This window comes from Stegastes partitus, unplaced genomic scaffold, assembly GCF_000690725.1.
Source record: "Stegastes partitus isolate 25-593 unplaced genomic scaffold, Stegastes_partitus-1.0.2 Scaffold135, whole genome shotgun sequence".
NCBI lineage: Eukaryota > Metazoa > Chordata > Actinopteri > Pomacentridae > Stegastes > Stegastes partitus.
Genome location: NW_007577866.1, coordinates 354518 through 370283, shown reverse-complemented (window position 1 = coordinate 370283; position 15766 = coordinate 354518). Strand labels below are relative to the sequence as shown.

Here is a 15766-nt window from a genome sequence, read left to right as displayed (position 1 = left end):
TAGTCTCATTTTTTCTTCACATTGTTCATGTGACCATTCTTCTACTTGAAAATCTCCAAACTTTTCTGAAAGGCGCTGCTGTTGTTCCTGTCACTCCCATTCAGGCAACCAACTGAGAACTGAGAAAATGGAGCAGAAGCTTGTTCTAGCCATGTCTGTCTATGCCGGAGTGTATGATACATCAGACAAAAATGATCACAATGAGGTGCAACACCAGTCTATCATATGTTGGATTTAGGAGTGGAGATATGTTGTCGAGAGGCTGTTGTCGTAGAAACAAAAGCTCATACAGAGCTTTGAAGCATCTATTATCTATACACTGCTTCATCCTCACTAGGGTCACGTAGGGGCTGGAGTCTATCCCAGCTGACTGAGGGTGAAGGCAGGGGACACCCTGGACAGGTCACCAGTCTATCACAGGGCTACACTTAGAGACAGACAACCAAGCACACTCACATTCACACCTACAGATAATTTAGAATCACTAATTTACCTCAACATGTTTTTGAAGTGTGTGGGAGGAAGCCGGAGAACCTGAGAACCCACGCTGCACGGTGAGAACATGCAAACTCCACACAGAAAGATCCCACAGAAAGGTCCTCACTGGGATGCAAACCGGCGACCTGCTTCCTGCGAGGCAACAGTGCTAACCACCGAGCCACCTTGCAGCCTCCCAACTAACATGTTAGTTGAGAAACTTTATAAGGACACATGCCCCTCGCCGTCTTTCAAGGATTTTAGTAGTGACGTTTGGCTGGGCTCCCACTTTGGGGATTTCAGGCCAACTTACCCCCGTTTCACCCCTGATGACAATTGGACAAGAAGTAGTTGTTGCCCAAATTTTCTGCTTTGTTTGTTTCTGTTTCCCAATGAGAAGACATGAGGTGGTGCACTGCTCCCTGACTGTTCCCTATTTGCTCACTGTGTCATGAATCTTAATAACATCCTGTAGTGTGTGATGCCCCATTATTTTCCAGTCATGTCGTGTGTGCTATCTGAGATCAGACAGATGGATATTTGTGAAATTTCTCCTTATGTGTGTGTGATGCAGCCTGGTATTAAAATCTATTAGGGTTTTAGAACTGACCACAGCTGCCTTTCAATGGCAGAGTGCGGTCAGGTCGATGTTAGATTGCATCAGTGGGAGGGACACCCTGGAGGGATGCTCTGCTGTGATTTGTTGTGATGCTTTTAGTCAGCTGCAGAGGTTCTAGAGATAACCATAAATTAACAGCACTGACCAGATTAGAATCTTCATTGTTGTGGTTCTGGCAGTAGGTTGGGTCATCCATTAATTGCAGAGTTATCTGTTGATCCCCAGCCCCGGCCTGAATGCTGCAAACATGTTGCTCTCTGATTGGCTATTCAGTGAAATGTTGCGAGCAGCAGCGGGTGATGCACACTAAGAGGAGAAAACTGTTGAACTTACGAGCGCTCTGAGGACGAAAACATGCTGTGATTTAACTGAGGAAAAAGGACCTATCACTCATCAAGAAGGCTGAGATCATGGTGTGATTTTAAGGCCCATTCAGTCGTGACGCGTAACATCACTTCGCCAATACAACGGCACAATGCAGAAACACACAAAGTGCACTTACTGCTATTAGATTTTTACTTCTGTTTTCTCTATGTGTCTTTGAAATGGCTACAGCGTTGTACTGGGTGACATTTCTTTCACCACCATCAACATACGCTCTGTAACTTCCTGTCTACTTTACCTACATACACTGTCCTGCTGCCACACTCACTACTAGATCACCAAAAATGGATTTATCTACCACATCCACTCACTTCAGAATATTATAGACCCTTTTCTTTTATGAAAGAAAGTATGCTTTTGTGTTTTTATGTCTTCAAGAGAAACCAATGGGCTTTAAGCTGGTGGCCATAAACAGAGTAAAGAAAAAAGAACAAACTGAGAGATGGATTTATTAAAAATAAGAAAAACATGCACTTGGCCTGTCCATTACAGTATCTGTTCTTATCAAGCTGTTTTTGTGGCAAGTAAATGATAATGGTCACTCACTAGTACTAACTGCTTGAGGGGAAGTATATTATTGGGGGGAAAAGGGCTTTTGCGATTATTCAGTGTGAATGTACAGCATAATTACGACACTTATAATTATCATTTAGTGAGTTAATGGGTAGAATTTCACACCCACTTATTAAAATGTGTGTGAATGCTTAATGTATCATTTCACACCTGCTGTCAGCACCTGAGGACAGCTTTGCAGCTGCCTTTCCTGTCAGACATAAAAAAAAAAAAGAAAAATGCTTTTACTGCTGAGGCAGGACCAAATGTGTGTCAGTCACAATCCTAAACAATCAAGTTCCCCATGAGACATAATAAATACTGGGTCTTCAGGTTATGTTCAGATCATGGGGTTCCAATTAGGGTTCAGGAATACATTTGTTTAGTCTTAAGTCCCTACAAGTATAGGAACACAAGTGTTATTGTGTGTGTGTGGCTAAACATATCTTCAGCTGACAGAAGACAAATGGTTCCGCCTGTGGAAAAGCAAACACTCCCCACCCCAATTTTCATCTCCTCACAAACTCACTCTATTCTTATCATTTCCATCTTATCATTTTTTTTCTTCAGTTTTTGAAAAAGAAAAAAAAGTATCAAAAATAAACATTTCATCTTTTGTCAGGCTTTGCCATGTGTCGATTCATTCCACGCCTCTTGAACCTTTGATTTTCCAGCATTCCCATAGTGATTAATAGCTCAATCTCAGGCTGGCTAATGAGTTTTATCAGGAGCCGCTGGTGATTAATTAGCGACAGCAAAAAGCATGTCACTGCTTTATTCTGGCTAAGCCATTTCTTCCATGCTCTAAATCTTGTCTGTACAAAGAGATAGCTCAGCCCCAGGTGACATTTTCAAACAGCCCTGAGGTTTGTAAGAGCTCAGGCTTTGTAGGCTGTGGTCAAATCAGCACAAATACATGGCCCTTCGCCAGTTAAGCTGTGACAGTGAGTCTGGTTATTCAACATGACACTGACTTACTCATCTCATAGAGGGAGATGTCTATACTGATCACTAATAACATCAAGATTCTTGTGCTCCTCGTTAGGCTGCGTCTCACAGATTTTTGAATACGCTGTAAATATTAGAGGGAAATTGTGTTTTTTTTTTCAACGTGGGTATGATTGTTATATAGCTGTCCTTCCTGGATGCTTGTCACAATGTTCTTTTTAATACCTCGGTTTTACAGATTAGGGCTCCAGGTAAGAATAGCATTAATAGTGACAGTGTTCCTCTAGGAGCTTTCCAAAAATTGTCCATTTAACAAAATTTGTATTGTAAAGGAACACACGCTTATTTCACACATCAAGCTAAGCGTGGTCACCAGGGAGAGAACTGCTCAGCCTGTCAAACTGTTCTGTAATGACAATCTGAAGAAAGAAAACTGGCAATGTCAGCAGTGTTTTCTCAGCTTGGGCTCGCTCAGAGACTACACAAGGCGGACAAGGATTTTAGATCATTTGTGTTAGAAAAATATTGCAGTGTGTGTGTGTGTGTGTGTGTGTGTGTGTGTGTGTCTTTACTTTAAGAGCCATGAGTGAAAAAAATGGCACAAACCAGTGTTACAGTCTGTTGGTACAGTCTAAATTGCTTCAACTATTTTATTTTCCCCACATTGATACAAAACTACATTTGCCAGTAATTATTAGAACTTCACATTACTCCTGTAATAAGAAGCTTTTTCTGTTTTAAATAATGTACTTCCAAAAAAAACTCTAATGCTCCAATTCAGGGGAAGGGTGTGGGAATGACATACAATCATAGAATTATAGAGTTGTCTTTGGATTAATAAAGTTTTATCTTTTCTCATCTGTGTTTTGTTTTAAGATTGAAGTCCAGAATTTTTCTGATCAAGCATCTGACAAAAAGGTGGAAACTGGAAGTGCTATAATATTTGAGGAATAAAAGTGATATTTGAAATAATCAATAAACTAGTTGTTACTTTTACAACTAATTGGAAGAACTATTTGCCAAATTAAATAAAAAATTAAATATTGTCAGGTTCCTCATTACATTATATTACATTTACAGACTCATGTGGTTCTCTCTCAGTGATGTTAGTTGACAAGGCATCAGCTCATATGAGCTTTGATGTTGAAGTTTTGATGACAAAATGCAGTCAGTGTTGAGTGAGAAAAAGTTTGGCTGAACAATTGCGATGATATTGAGAAAGCTGCAAGCAGCAACGCGGGAGGTCGTGCAGGCAGCCCATGTTGAACACACACCGCACCAGTCAGAATAATATCAAAATAAAAGTACTTACTTGTAGATAAATGGTCCTGGAATTGCATTCTGCTGTTGTAGTTACCCAAGATGGAGATCATTTTAACTCCATTATATGAAGTTAAATGATCTATTGCAGTGACAAGGTGCATTACAGTGTTATAAAGTGCATACTGCAAGGTAAGCAATCGTACCTTTTTTTCCAAGAACAAAAATAGCATATTTTTTTCATAAATTATGCCTAAGTGCAATGCTTCAGTAAACACTTTTAGCAAAAAACCTTTTTAATAGACTATGGTGATTGCAGTGGAAAAAGATGAATGTTCGAAGACATGTTTGAAGGTATGGAGACACATAGTCGGAAAGGCAGCATACAAAAAAAAAATTGGAGCATAACTGGGAACTAAAAGTTCTGCTGCACTGAGTTTGACCATTCTGTTCCAAAATCTTTCTCTCATAACTCCCCAAACTTCATGAAAATTAAATGATAAATCAGAGGACTACCCCTTAAGCCAGCTGATGTTCAGTCCAGCTGACAGTAAACACAGAAAGAAGAGTTTCTCTTGAAACCTGTCCTGGCACACTGCATAGCATACATTATTCACTTACCGGTCAACTGGCCAGCTGATGTTCCTGCCGTACTTTTGCTTGCACACCAGTATGTTCAAGTCACAATGAGGCTGGGCTTCTGTTTTACTTTAGTTTGTGTGAACGCTCGAGAAATAATAGCAGAAGATTGCTTGGGCCCACTAGTCTTGAACTACAAAAATATAAATACCAATATAGTACGGTTTTCAACAATGGCCACTATATGGCGGAGTGATGCACCAGTAATTGCTCTACTTCTTTGGCTCAGTTTGCTGGATGAGATAGATGAGCAGGAATGGAAATGATATTCGAAAACTGCACCCAGATGTTTCCTATTGAGCACTGAACCAAGATCTGACGTCCAAACCAACTGTCAATATCTTTTATATCGACGGCCCTTTGCAGCCACTGCACTCAACAGCCTCTCTATGAATAACCAGAAAATATGTCAGATGTTCATCGACCTTAAGCAGTAATACTAAGCAGAATCAATCAATTATACATAAGACATCACCACGGAGGACACATGGACAAACAATATAAAGCAACTGCAACTGTCCAACACACATAATAGCAGCACATATACCAGCCCCATGGTAGGCGTCCCCTCTGGAGTCACATCTATTATTGAATATCTTGTTGTACATGCCTGTCTTAACGTCATTCTGCGAGACTTGTGTTCTTCACAGTTTGCTCTCGACTCAGTATCTCTTAACATTCATTCTCAACACAGGATGTGAAGAAAACCCTCAGCCTCTCTTTCCCAGTGCAATCCTCACAGTTTGTCAAAAACTGCAGAAAATTGACCAAACATGCAATTCACAGCTGGAAGCTTCAACGGGAGCACTTTAACATTTAGTGTTGTATGATTTGTGATGCTGGTATTATATCAGTAATTATTTGAAGAGATGTAGTGTTTTGCTGTAATTGCTAATGCTAACAGTGAACCCCTGTAATGCATTGTGTTGACAAACTGCTTGGCCACCTCAGATCATATTGCCCCCGTCACTTCACCTGACCCCTGGACACTGAGTGTACATCCATGACATTCACATTTAGAGTATAAAGTAAATCTTTTCCAAGCAAGAACTGAGAGTGTGTCTTTCCAGAGCTCTGTCCTCCAACAGCTGCAGACACACCAGCTTTTTTTTTCTGCTGCAGCTTTCTTTTGTTCCCTTCACACATGGTTTATTTAGACTTTATCATATAACTGTTGTTTTTGCTTAGTACAAATTGTCACTTCAAATGTACATCAATTTTTGAGACAAAAAATACTTCAAAAGTAAAAGCAAAACTAATGTTTCTTATACTGATGTCTTGATCAGGTTTTCTTTGTCCCCAAGCCAAGTCACTTATTTAGCATCTTTACCAATTTTATTTATTGGAGGCAGCCACTCAGATTACAGGCAGTGCTGTGTTGGTGAGCAGAATGCATTGTGGGGGTTTAGCTAGCAACAGGCACCATGACAGATCTTCTGTGGCGCTTAATGGACTATGGCCAGAGCATGTGGCCAGATGCTGGGATCAACTAGACAAGCTTTTCCATATCACAGAGACAGGGTTGCCTTTGTGGCCACAACGTGTCCGTTGTTTAAATCTGAAGCATCAGCAAAGGACAAATGTCCACTGTGCTCAGTTTCTGTTATCAGTTACTTCATAATTAATAGCTATAGTGATATGTAATGATTGTAGTGAGGCAGGTAATCGATTTAGAACAATATACAACATTGGTTATATGTTTGTTCCACTACAGAGCAGTTAAAATATGTCTTGATCAGCCACTAGTTTTTAAAAATACTCAAAAAAATGCAAGTACACCCACTACACACTGTAAGGAGAGCAACATTTAAAGTAACAGGATAAGATCTGAAGCAGAGTCAGGCTGATTCTGCCTTAAACCACTGGGGTGACGGTAAAGGCTGGAGAGAAAAGGATAGCTGAGAGAAACTGTAAGACAACAAACCAGAGAACAAAAAACACTCGAGCGTTTGGTGGGGCCTTTATGTGCGGCTCGCATGAATGTTGCAAGAGTCTTTCTTAGTAGTATGTAACCTTGATTTGACTTGGAATTGTCCTGGCCCTCCAGTTACTGTCATTTTAAAAATGCATGAACACAATCTGAAGTGTACCATTAATATTATGTTCTGCATGTAAAGAATGTGTTCAGAGGTTGTGTTTGACCTGTAGCTTGTGACCATGCCATTCCCCGCAAGAAAGACTTAAAAGGTGAGGTCAGACAGAATTCTATTCACAAGACAGAATGTAGCTGGAGAAACCTGAATATGACCAACAAAGGTAAAACACTAAATACAGACTTTTTGTTTGTGTGCCTTATGTTTCAGGTTGAACGTCGGTAAGAATGACCTGTTGACCTTCTATGACGGAGATGACCTTACAGCCAAAGTGCTGGGTCAGTATGGAGGATCGAAGTCACGCTTCAAGCTCTACACCTCTACCGCAGACATCACCATCCAGTTCCAGTCTGACCCTGCCACCAACGTCTACGGCTATGGCAATGGCTTTGTAGTTCACTTTTTTGGTAAGCAGATACAGATTTAGAATAGAATAGCTCACTAGTGGGGGCATTTTACTACTGGTTTGGGTCCTCTGGTCTACTTAGATGGAAGGCTCGCTGTTTGACTGATTACCTTTATCTGTCTAATATATCCTTACAGGAGTGGTCTCTTTCAGAAAAGCAATGCCTGTGTTAATAGGACATTAGGGGTCACTAAATGGTTTGATGAGTATGAAAATTATGCGAATCATGCCAATGCCAAGAAGCACTTAAGCTGTTCTGGTGGCATGTGGTGTCCCAATGCCTCACGAAAAGACTTGTTTCACTTAATGCCTCCAGTTAACACTTAATTAACTAATAAAGGCAAAGTCTAATTTTGTTGTGATGGATCAGACACCCAAAAAAATAGTAACGTCACAAAACTAAGGTGAAATCTACACTAATATCCAGCTGCAGAGAAGTTTAAAGAAAAAAGGTAACAATGCGGTAGATTGAAGAGGAAAGATGTGAAAAGGGAAGTTAGACAAAATGAAAGAATTTGTTTTTACTGGGATGGGACCTAAAAATGGAAGCAATAAGAGGCTGTCCCTGGTGTTGGGACTTTCCATCAGTGCAGCACCACACCACAGCCTATATCTGATAAGAGCTAATGAATTCAGAGGGAAGGAAAGGCTGCAGAATACAGATGATCGGCAACGTGGAATAAAGGGAGGGAAAGCTTTTATTGCAGTCTCTTCATGAATCTCATTGGTGGAATGTAAACACAGGACAGCAACGTTTGCAGGTGTCGTATAATTTTGCTTGTCTAGTGCCCAGTTGCAATTACTTTGGTGTGTTTGTCCAACTTTGACTCCTAAGCCAAGAGCCTGAACCTGCGGCTGCATGCCTGGGAATGAGCAGAGCAAAGCCAGCAGGTCTGGAACGTTACAGTTTGCCAACAGGAGAGCTCATTTAAATAGCTGGGAAAATATTGCCCAATGAAGACATCCTTTGGTTTCAAGCTATTAAAATATATACTATGCATACATGGAGTCATGGGTTTTTTTATGCTCCCAATAATTATCACAAAAGCTGATCATTTTATCCATTAAGGACCTCTTAAACAATGTGATTCTGGACTAAAGCGGATGAACTGCGAAAACCGTGAGAGGAACAGTGTCAAACATCTAGCTGTTCATCTGATCCAGATACAAATAGTGCCTTCTTTCTTTCTTTCTTTCTATCTTTCTTTCTTTCTATCTTTCTTTCTTTCTTTCTTGCCTTTTCACACCATCAGAACAGCACATATAAATGATATTTATATGTATTTCCTCTATAGGTATAGATATTTATCGGTAATCTGACAATCGGGCAGAGACTTCCTATGAAACCTCCAGTAGTAGATGTTTTCAGATACTTGGGGAAGAACTTGGAGAACCTGATTTGGGGAACTTGTTAGCTTAGAGCAGTCAGAGCCTGGTGTATTCCTTTGATTTTATTTATTTTTTTGTTCCTCCCTGATCATCCCCTCCATTCCTGTAGAAGTGGCTCGTAATGACACCTGCCCTGAGCTTCCTGAGATCTCTAATGGCTGGAAGAGTACATCTCACCCTGAGCTGGTTCAGGGCACCGTGGTGACCTACCAGTGCTACCCAGGTTATCAGGTGGTGGGTGCCGAGCTGCTCATGTGCCAGTGGGACCTCACCTGGAGTGGAGACCTCCCGAGCTGTGAGAGAGGTGAGAACAAAGATACTGCTTGCTACACGATGCATTTGCGATGGGGAAGATAGCAGATACAAGCACCAGAGAGTCTACTTTGCTTTTAGCACCAGTAAGAAAATACAAGAGGTAAAGCCAATAAAATTACAGATGCTTTAATTTTATGCACATCGTATTTGTGAGCCGTCTGGGACATGTCAGTTAGTCTTGATGTTAACTTGAGATTCAAAGTTATAAAACATAAAACAAAGTGCTCCATCCAAGTCCAGGTTAACAGTCCAGGAGGGATGTGACTCAAACCTTTGTAAGCATTAATGTCAATTAATCTGTGTAATTTTTTTATTTATTTATTTGTCAGGTAATTGTATAGTTTCTAACAAAAATAAATAAAAATAGCTATTGAGTTAACAGCATTATGTAATACATAGGAACTACATTTTGCACTGCTAATAATGATTAACTGGTTAAAGTCCCACTCTTCTTCAAAATATATTTTGGCATTGCTCCTTCTCTTAAATGTTTGAGCTTTACTGTGGAAAATGATGTCGTTTCGTAGTTTGACATTAAGAAACTGATTTGAAATTCTTTAGCAAGAAATGTAAAGTTTATCCGAGTTCACCTAAAATCTGCGTTGAAGGTGTGCTCCTACATCAGGATTTGTGACATTACAACTTGTTTGGTTTCAAGTCCTGGTCCAAAAGGTGACTTTTTACAAGTGCAATGGAGAAACTTGAGGTGTGCATCACACAAACAAGGAGAATGGATTTTCAGGGATGTAGGACACATCGTGTATCTAACAGTTAAACTTTGAAAATTAAGTGTTTGCATATTCATAGTCTCTAGATTTTTCAAGGACATGCATATATCTTTTTTTTTTTAATTTCTAAATAGTAAAATCAACATTTTTTTGTATCACGAAAAACATGTTAGACACTAATTACTATCGAAATAAAAAGAAAAGTAATTTCAGAGTATCAGTCCAGTAGACTTTGTACTTGTGACATTGAAGTCTTGATGTCTTATTATCCAAAGGTATGAAATTCTCGGCATTCATCATACATTTGTAAAGCACACATTCTGACTTGTCATAACATCAAAACCAGTTGATACCAAAGTTGGAATTTAATGTATTAATGATGAATCAATTCAATTACATTTCTTAGCAAACCAACTCAGTAACCCTGCACACAAAACACTAAAACCTTCCAAAGTGCAGTTGTCAATAGTTTTGTGATTTTCTAGTGATTACAGGACACAAAACCTGCAGTGAAAAAGGTGTATCGTGCTCTTATCCACGAGAGGCAGTGACATTTACTGAGAATGTCCTTGCTGTCATTAAACTGCATTCATTCTATATTGCAGCTGCTGTATATTCCAATTTGTCTCCACGTCAACATCTAAAATATAATCCTGACAAAAAAGTCAATTTTCTCTGAAAGCTTTAAAACATTACATCTTGATCAATAAATGTGTCTGCAAAAGCAAGCCAACACAGACATCTCAGGTCAGCCACACTCTTATGTTAAAGGCCATTGTCATGAAATCTGAAAGATACGGATAATGATAGATATACACAAAATGTCCAGTAATGAAGGCGAGGATGCAGCACACAGTAAGTGGAAGCTGCCATCTTGAGTTGAATGTAAATGCTCGCAACTTACACACATGGGAATCTTGCCTATCTTTCTGATTGATTACATATGATGAAAAGACGGCAAGTAAAACGACTACATGCATTACTGAACAACCCTGATCATTTTCATAATTTTCAATTTTTCCCTCCACTGAGAAGTCACTGAATTAAAAGTCTTCATAAAAGAAGGATCATGTACGGTAGAATGCATGTTCATGATGCGGTCAGTGCATATTTCTGTCTGTTGAGATGTCAGGAAAGTAATTTAGTGATGGTGAAAAGTAAAAAGCTAGTAAAACTGATGTTTTGAATCCAGGGCTTTGTCCAAAAATCTAATATTATTGTGGGTTATGTACACTATAAGGGCTGCAGGGTGGCGCAGTTGGTAGCACTGTTGCCTCGCAGCAAGAAGGTTGCCGCCGGGATCTTTCTGCGTGGAGTTTGCATGTTCTCCCCGTGCAGCGTGGGTTCTCTCCAGGTTCTCTGGCTTCCTCCCACACAGTCCAAAAACATGTTGAGATTAATTGGTGATTCTAAATTGTCCGTAGGTGTGAATGTGAGTGTGCTTGGTTGTCTGTCTCTCAGTGTGGCCCTGTGATAGACTGGTGACCTGTCCAGGGTGTCCCCTGCCTTCACCCTGAGTCAGCTGGGATAGACTCCAACCCCCCCGCGACCCTAGTGAGGATTAAGCGGTGTATAGATAATGGATGGGATGGATGTACACTATAAACTCCCTTCAAAAAAGTCTTTATCATGCACGTTTAAAAGGTATTCCCTTGGTGGAGATGTAAAATAATGATGAGTCATAAGTGTCACAGTTCTCATCTTAGTGCTTGCTGTAGCTACATTGTGAAGTGTCTGGTATTTAGAAAAAAGTGACAACCACACACACACCAAACCAAGCAATGCTTCTGTGGCAGTGACCAGCATGATCGCAGCAGACGGGAATCTTGGCTCCAGGACAGATGACTTCCACCCTTTGTTTCTGGCCTACCTATTTGCCCTCCTGCGGGGCCTACAACCAGGCTGACTGTATGCCAGGACAGTTGCTGCTCAATTCTTAATCCCACCTCTGTGGGCTCATTCAACCTTGCTCAGACAGAATGTCTGCACATATCATTTCTGTAGGATGATGAAAATTTAGCCTATTATTCATTTTTTAGACTCTGATCCATCTTACATTTACTTTTGGCCCCAGCTCGCTCTTGTGTCAACGCTTGTGTCTTTGAGCTACACACAGTTCAGGCACAAGGGAATGTTTGTTGCCTCCTGTAGAGGACAAACTTTATAACATCTTATGATAAAAAGTAAAGATTTGAAAACCCTAACTTTGTACCTGTCTGATTACTTTTGAGTTTCTAAACATTCAGTGTGTCTGATAGACTATATTGGTTCTTTCTATATTGACATAAACCTCCTCAAATTAAAACTGAGACTTGGAACTTCATTCCTAATAATGTTCACTTTGTTTCCAAAGACAGATTAAATACGCAATTCATCAACGTCTTCATCTGTTTAAACCTTTAGGTTTCTCTGTTATCAAGTATTACGGACCAACTAGGAAGTACAGTTTACTGATGCTAAACAATGCCTCTCTGTCTAGGTGAATAAAAAAAGACAAGCGAAGACTCGGAGGACAGAAGATATTTGCTGACAATAACCAATCTTCTGTCTGTCTATCTCTGACTGTCCAGTGGTGTCGTGCGCTGACCCTGGAAAGGTGGAGCACAGCAGGCGGGTGCTGTCAGGTCCACATTTCATCGTGGGTTCAAGCATCCAGTACATCTGTGATAAGGGCTTCACTCTGTCTGGAAACAGCCTGCTCACCTGCTTCAACCGAGGATCCTCAGGGCCCATGTGGAACCAGAAGCTGCCCAGATGTCTGCGTATGTACCGAAGTGTTTCTTGACTTTGTAACTTACTGAAACAGGCAGTCAAGTTTTATGTGGTGACTGACCAGGTATGTGGAGGTGGTAAAGTAGAAGGGATTGAACTTTCTTTAAGGAGCAACATCAAGTTTGGCAATGTGAGTGATTTCAAGTGTAGGAAAATGAAGCAGAAATTACTTTTTTTTTATGTCTGTATGTGCACTAAAACAGCATTTAGAAACATTTTTGTAATGGTTTTATATCCACCTCAAAAAACACAACTTTGTCATGACGTCCCAAAAGGGAGAGCAGCCAACCGAAAGACACTGAAAATGTGTATTCATGCACATACACTAGACCACAGTTTTATAGTTACGAGCCTGCTGAGTGTCACAGAGACCGGGAACAGACGAGAAGGAATAATGGTTATCAATAAGAAATGAATTAGTAATGAGGACGACCAGTGGAGAGCAGGACTTGTGTCTTGGTGAGTGACTGATGTTTGATTACGATCGCTGAAACGTTTCATCATGGTACCCTCGGGTTTGCCGTCACATATCAGGTTATAAGACAAACCAGAAAAGGCCATTTAATGCTGGAGTACTGATGCTGCCTGTAATAGAAACAAACACATAAGGATCAGCTGCTATCAGTCATCTCTCCTTGTCAGTTATTTATTGTAACTGAACTGCGTGTGCGTGTTTCACTTGTGTCGCACACATTTTGCTGCTTTAAATCTGCTCTTAGATGTTCACAAAAAACATTTACTTCACTCTTTGTGTAACCTCACTGCTAACGTAACTTAAGCACACGTTTTATTGAGTTTCTTTCTGCTTCTTAACATCTTTGACAATCGGCGGTGGAGTTTTTTTTTACAGTGTCATTATTTCTGAACATCATTTTTGTAAGCAGTAAATCTTCCACTCCCAGATAAACCGTTTCCCTTTTCCACTGCTTTTCTTCGACTAGCACCCTTAAGCTAAACTTCACAAAAGCGGACGAACTCTTCAGTGTATTCGTCCTTCCCTTCATTCCTTCCAACCTTAAATTGGGGTATACTTAACATTGTACTCTCTTGGGGCCGCTAGAGGGTCTTTAGACTTTTATTCTGGCTTTGGTACTAATATATCACACCATTTTCTCTCCCTTGAAGAGCTGCTAATTATAAGGAAGTTATTTAACCTGCTTTTGAATGAAGGGTTTTGGTGTCTCGTGATGGCCTACATCTGTTAAAGCGACTCCTCTGTCTGCTCCAGCATGCACATCTGCCATGTTAGATTAGATTTCATTTTCCTGATGGCAACCCCCCATCTCTGAGTAAACCATCACAATACCATTCAAGTATCTCTTGGTGGAGATGAAGATTTTATTTTGAGACAGCCAAATAAATCCAGCGTAAAGCAGCGAGGTCAGTGTCGGCAGAGCAGACGGCACAAGAGCCACCGACTCTGAACAACAATTCACAATAGCTTTGCTGCTTAAGTGTCCTTCTTATGAACTCGCGTCTATATGTCTTGTCCTGCAGAACATTCAGTGTGGGAAAGTGCACCGCTAATATCAGTGTGTTGGTTAGGTAGTGAATTAGCAACCTCATAAAAACAGCATGTAAGCACAGTTGCAAATGTCACTTTGGTCCAGTTAGATGCTGCTGTGCTCCTCACGCTTCAACTCCACAGACAGGACGCCATCTGGCGGGGAGACAAATACAGCACACGCTTGTTTAGTTTCAGTTCTCTTTTGTCTACAGTGCAATGGAGTACCATTTTATTATTATTATTATTATTATTAGTAGTAGTAGCAGTAGTAGTAGTAGTAGTAGTAGTAGTAGTAGTAGTAGTAGTAGTAAGAGTAGCAGTAGTAGCAATGGTAAGGAGCAGTATTGTGATAGAGAAGTTTTTAGCTGTCCTTTGTTTCTGACAAAGCCAGCGAGCTAAAAGTGCATCAGTGCAGTCTGATTAAAATATAATTTCCTCTTCAAACAGCCTTGAAGGCATTAACTTCATTTGCATTAGCGTCTCATCCTCTGCCTCACCTGCGTTCGAGGTGGAGACATACAGTATGCTGGCGCTAACTAATAATTAATTTAACTGGACAGCGGAAATTACTTAGGAGAAGACACGCCAGGTCTTTGCTATGCATGAGATGAAGATCACGAGCAAAAGACAATTATTATGTCAGAAAGAAGAAATCTGTACTTCCGTGAAATACTCTTCAGTTTCAGAAATGAAGGCCTGCAGACAAGGATGTGCCATAATGTGAAAGTTGGACTGTTTTTCAGTTTCATTCTTAATGCAATTTCTTTCTTTCTTCCAGGCTGATTGCTGTTGTAGTTGAGACCTACATTCTGACTAGTGCACTTCAGTTTTAATCATGAAGCCTCATAATTAGCAATGGTGATTTTGCAGGACTAAAATATATGAGTTTGAACTGTCATATATTGTATTTGGTTTTTCAGGCATGGAGGCCAGTGGTTACCAATGTTTTTTGTCCTCTTGTGCTCAAATGTGTTCATTATTTAACACTATTAATTATTCAAAGCTGTTATTGTTTAAAATAATATTTTCAAAAAACTCATCGTTCAGTGTCAACCATTTATATGTATTAGACAAATATTTGTTCAGTTTTTCCAGGTGCTCTCAATCAAAAACAGACATAGTCTTAGTTTTCACTAATTTCACTTTATTCATAACCTGCTGTTTAGTTTCACTAAATATGTGGATGCATTTTGTCATTAATTTTTAATTTATATATTTGAGTCATTTTACTTTGGTAATCTTGGTTGAGGTAGTTTTTTTTTCATTTATTCTCAGGCTACTGCAGAAGTGTATGAATGTAGGTTATACAGCTTTTGTCATTGTTTTAGTATTTTCTCAATAACTATAATACAATAAGGGGAAGGCATCTGCATCTTGAACTGATTTGTATATAGTCAGTTTTCACTCAGATACATTTGTATTTTGACCACATGTTGGCAAGGCCCAGCACAGTGACCAACAATTTTTTTGCAACTTACCATCCACTGATCAGTCAGTGTATGCGGACATTGATTTGTGATGCTTTCAGTGTCCTACTCAGTTTGTAGGACACTGAAGTTACAGTGTACAATCACAAAGCTGTTTACAATGAAGTGATGTACAAGCACAGTATTTGAAATTATTGCTGGACATCATTTCACAAGCTGAAAATCTTATTGTCCCTTTTTTGAGCTCCTG

General features: G+C 39.9%; 1 protein-coding gene across 1 annotated transcript in view; it reads left to right on the top strand.

Moving 5' to 3' along the window:
* Window positions 1–15766, top strand: part of sez6b (seizure related 6 homolog b) — a 147475-nt gene that overhangs the window by 122093 nt on the left and 9616 nt on the right. Inside the window, exons 9-11 of the mRNA XM_008278856.1 lie at window positions 7183–7379; window positions 8877–9071; window positions 12381–12572. Coding sequence (XP_008277078.1) covers window positions 7183–7379; window positions 8877–9071; window positions 12381–12572 — 584 coding nt within the window. The remainder of the gene's footprint in view (window positions 1–7182; window positions 7380–8876; window positions 9072–12380; window positions 12573–15766) is intronic.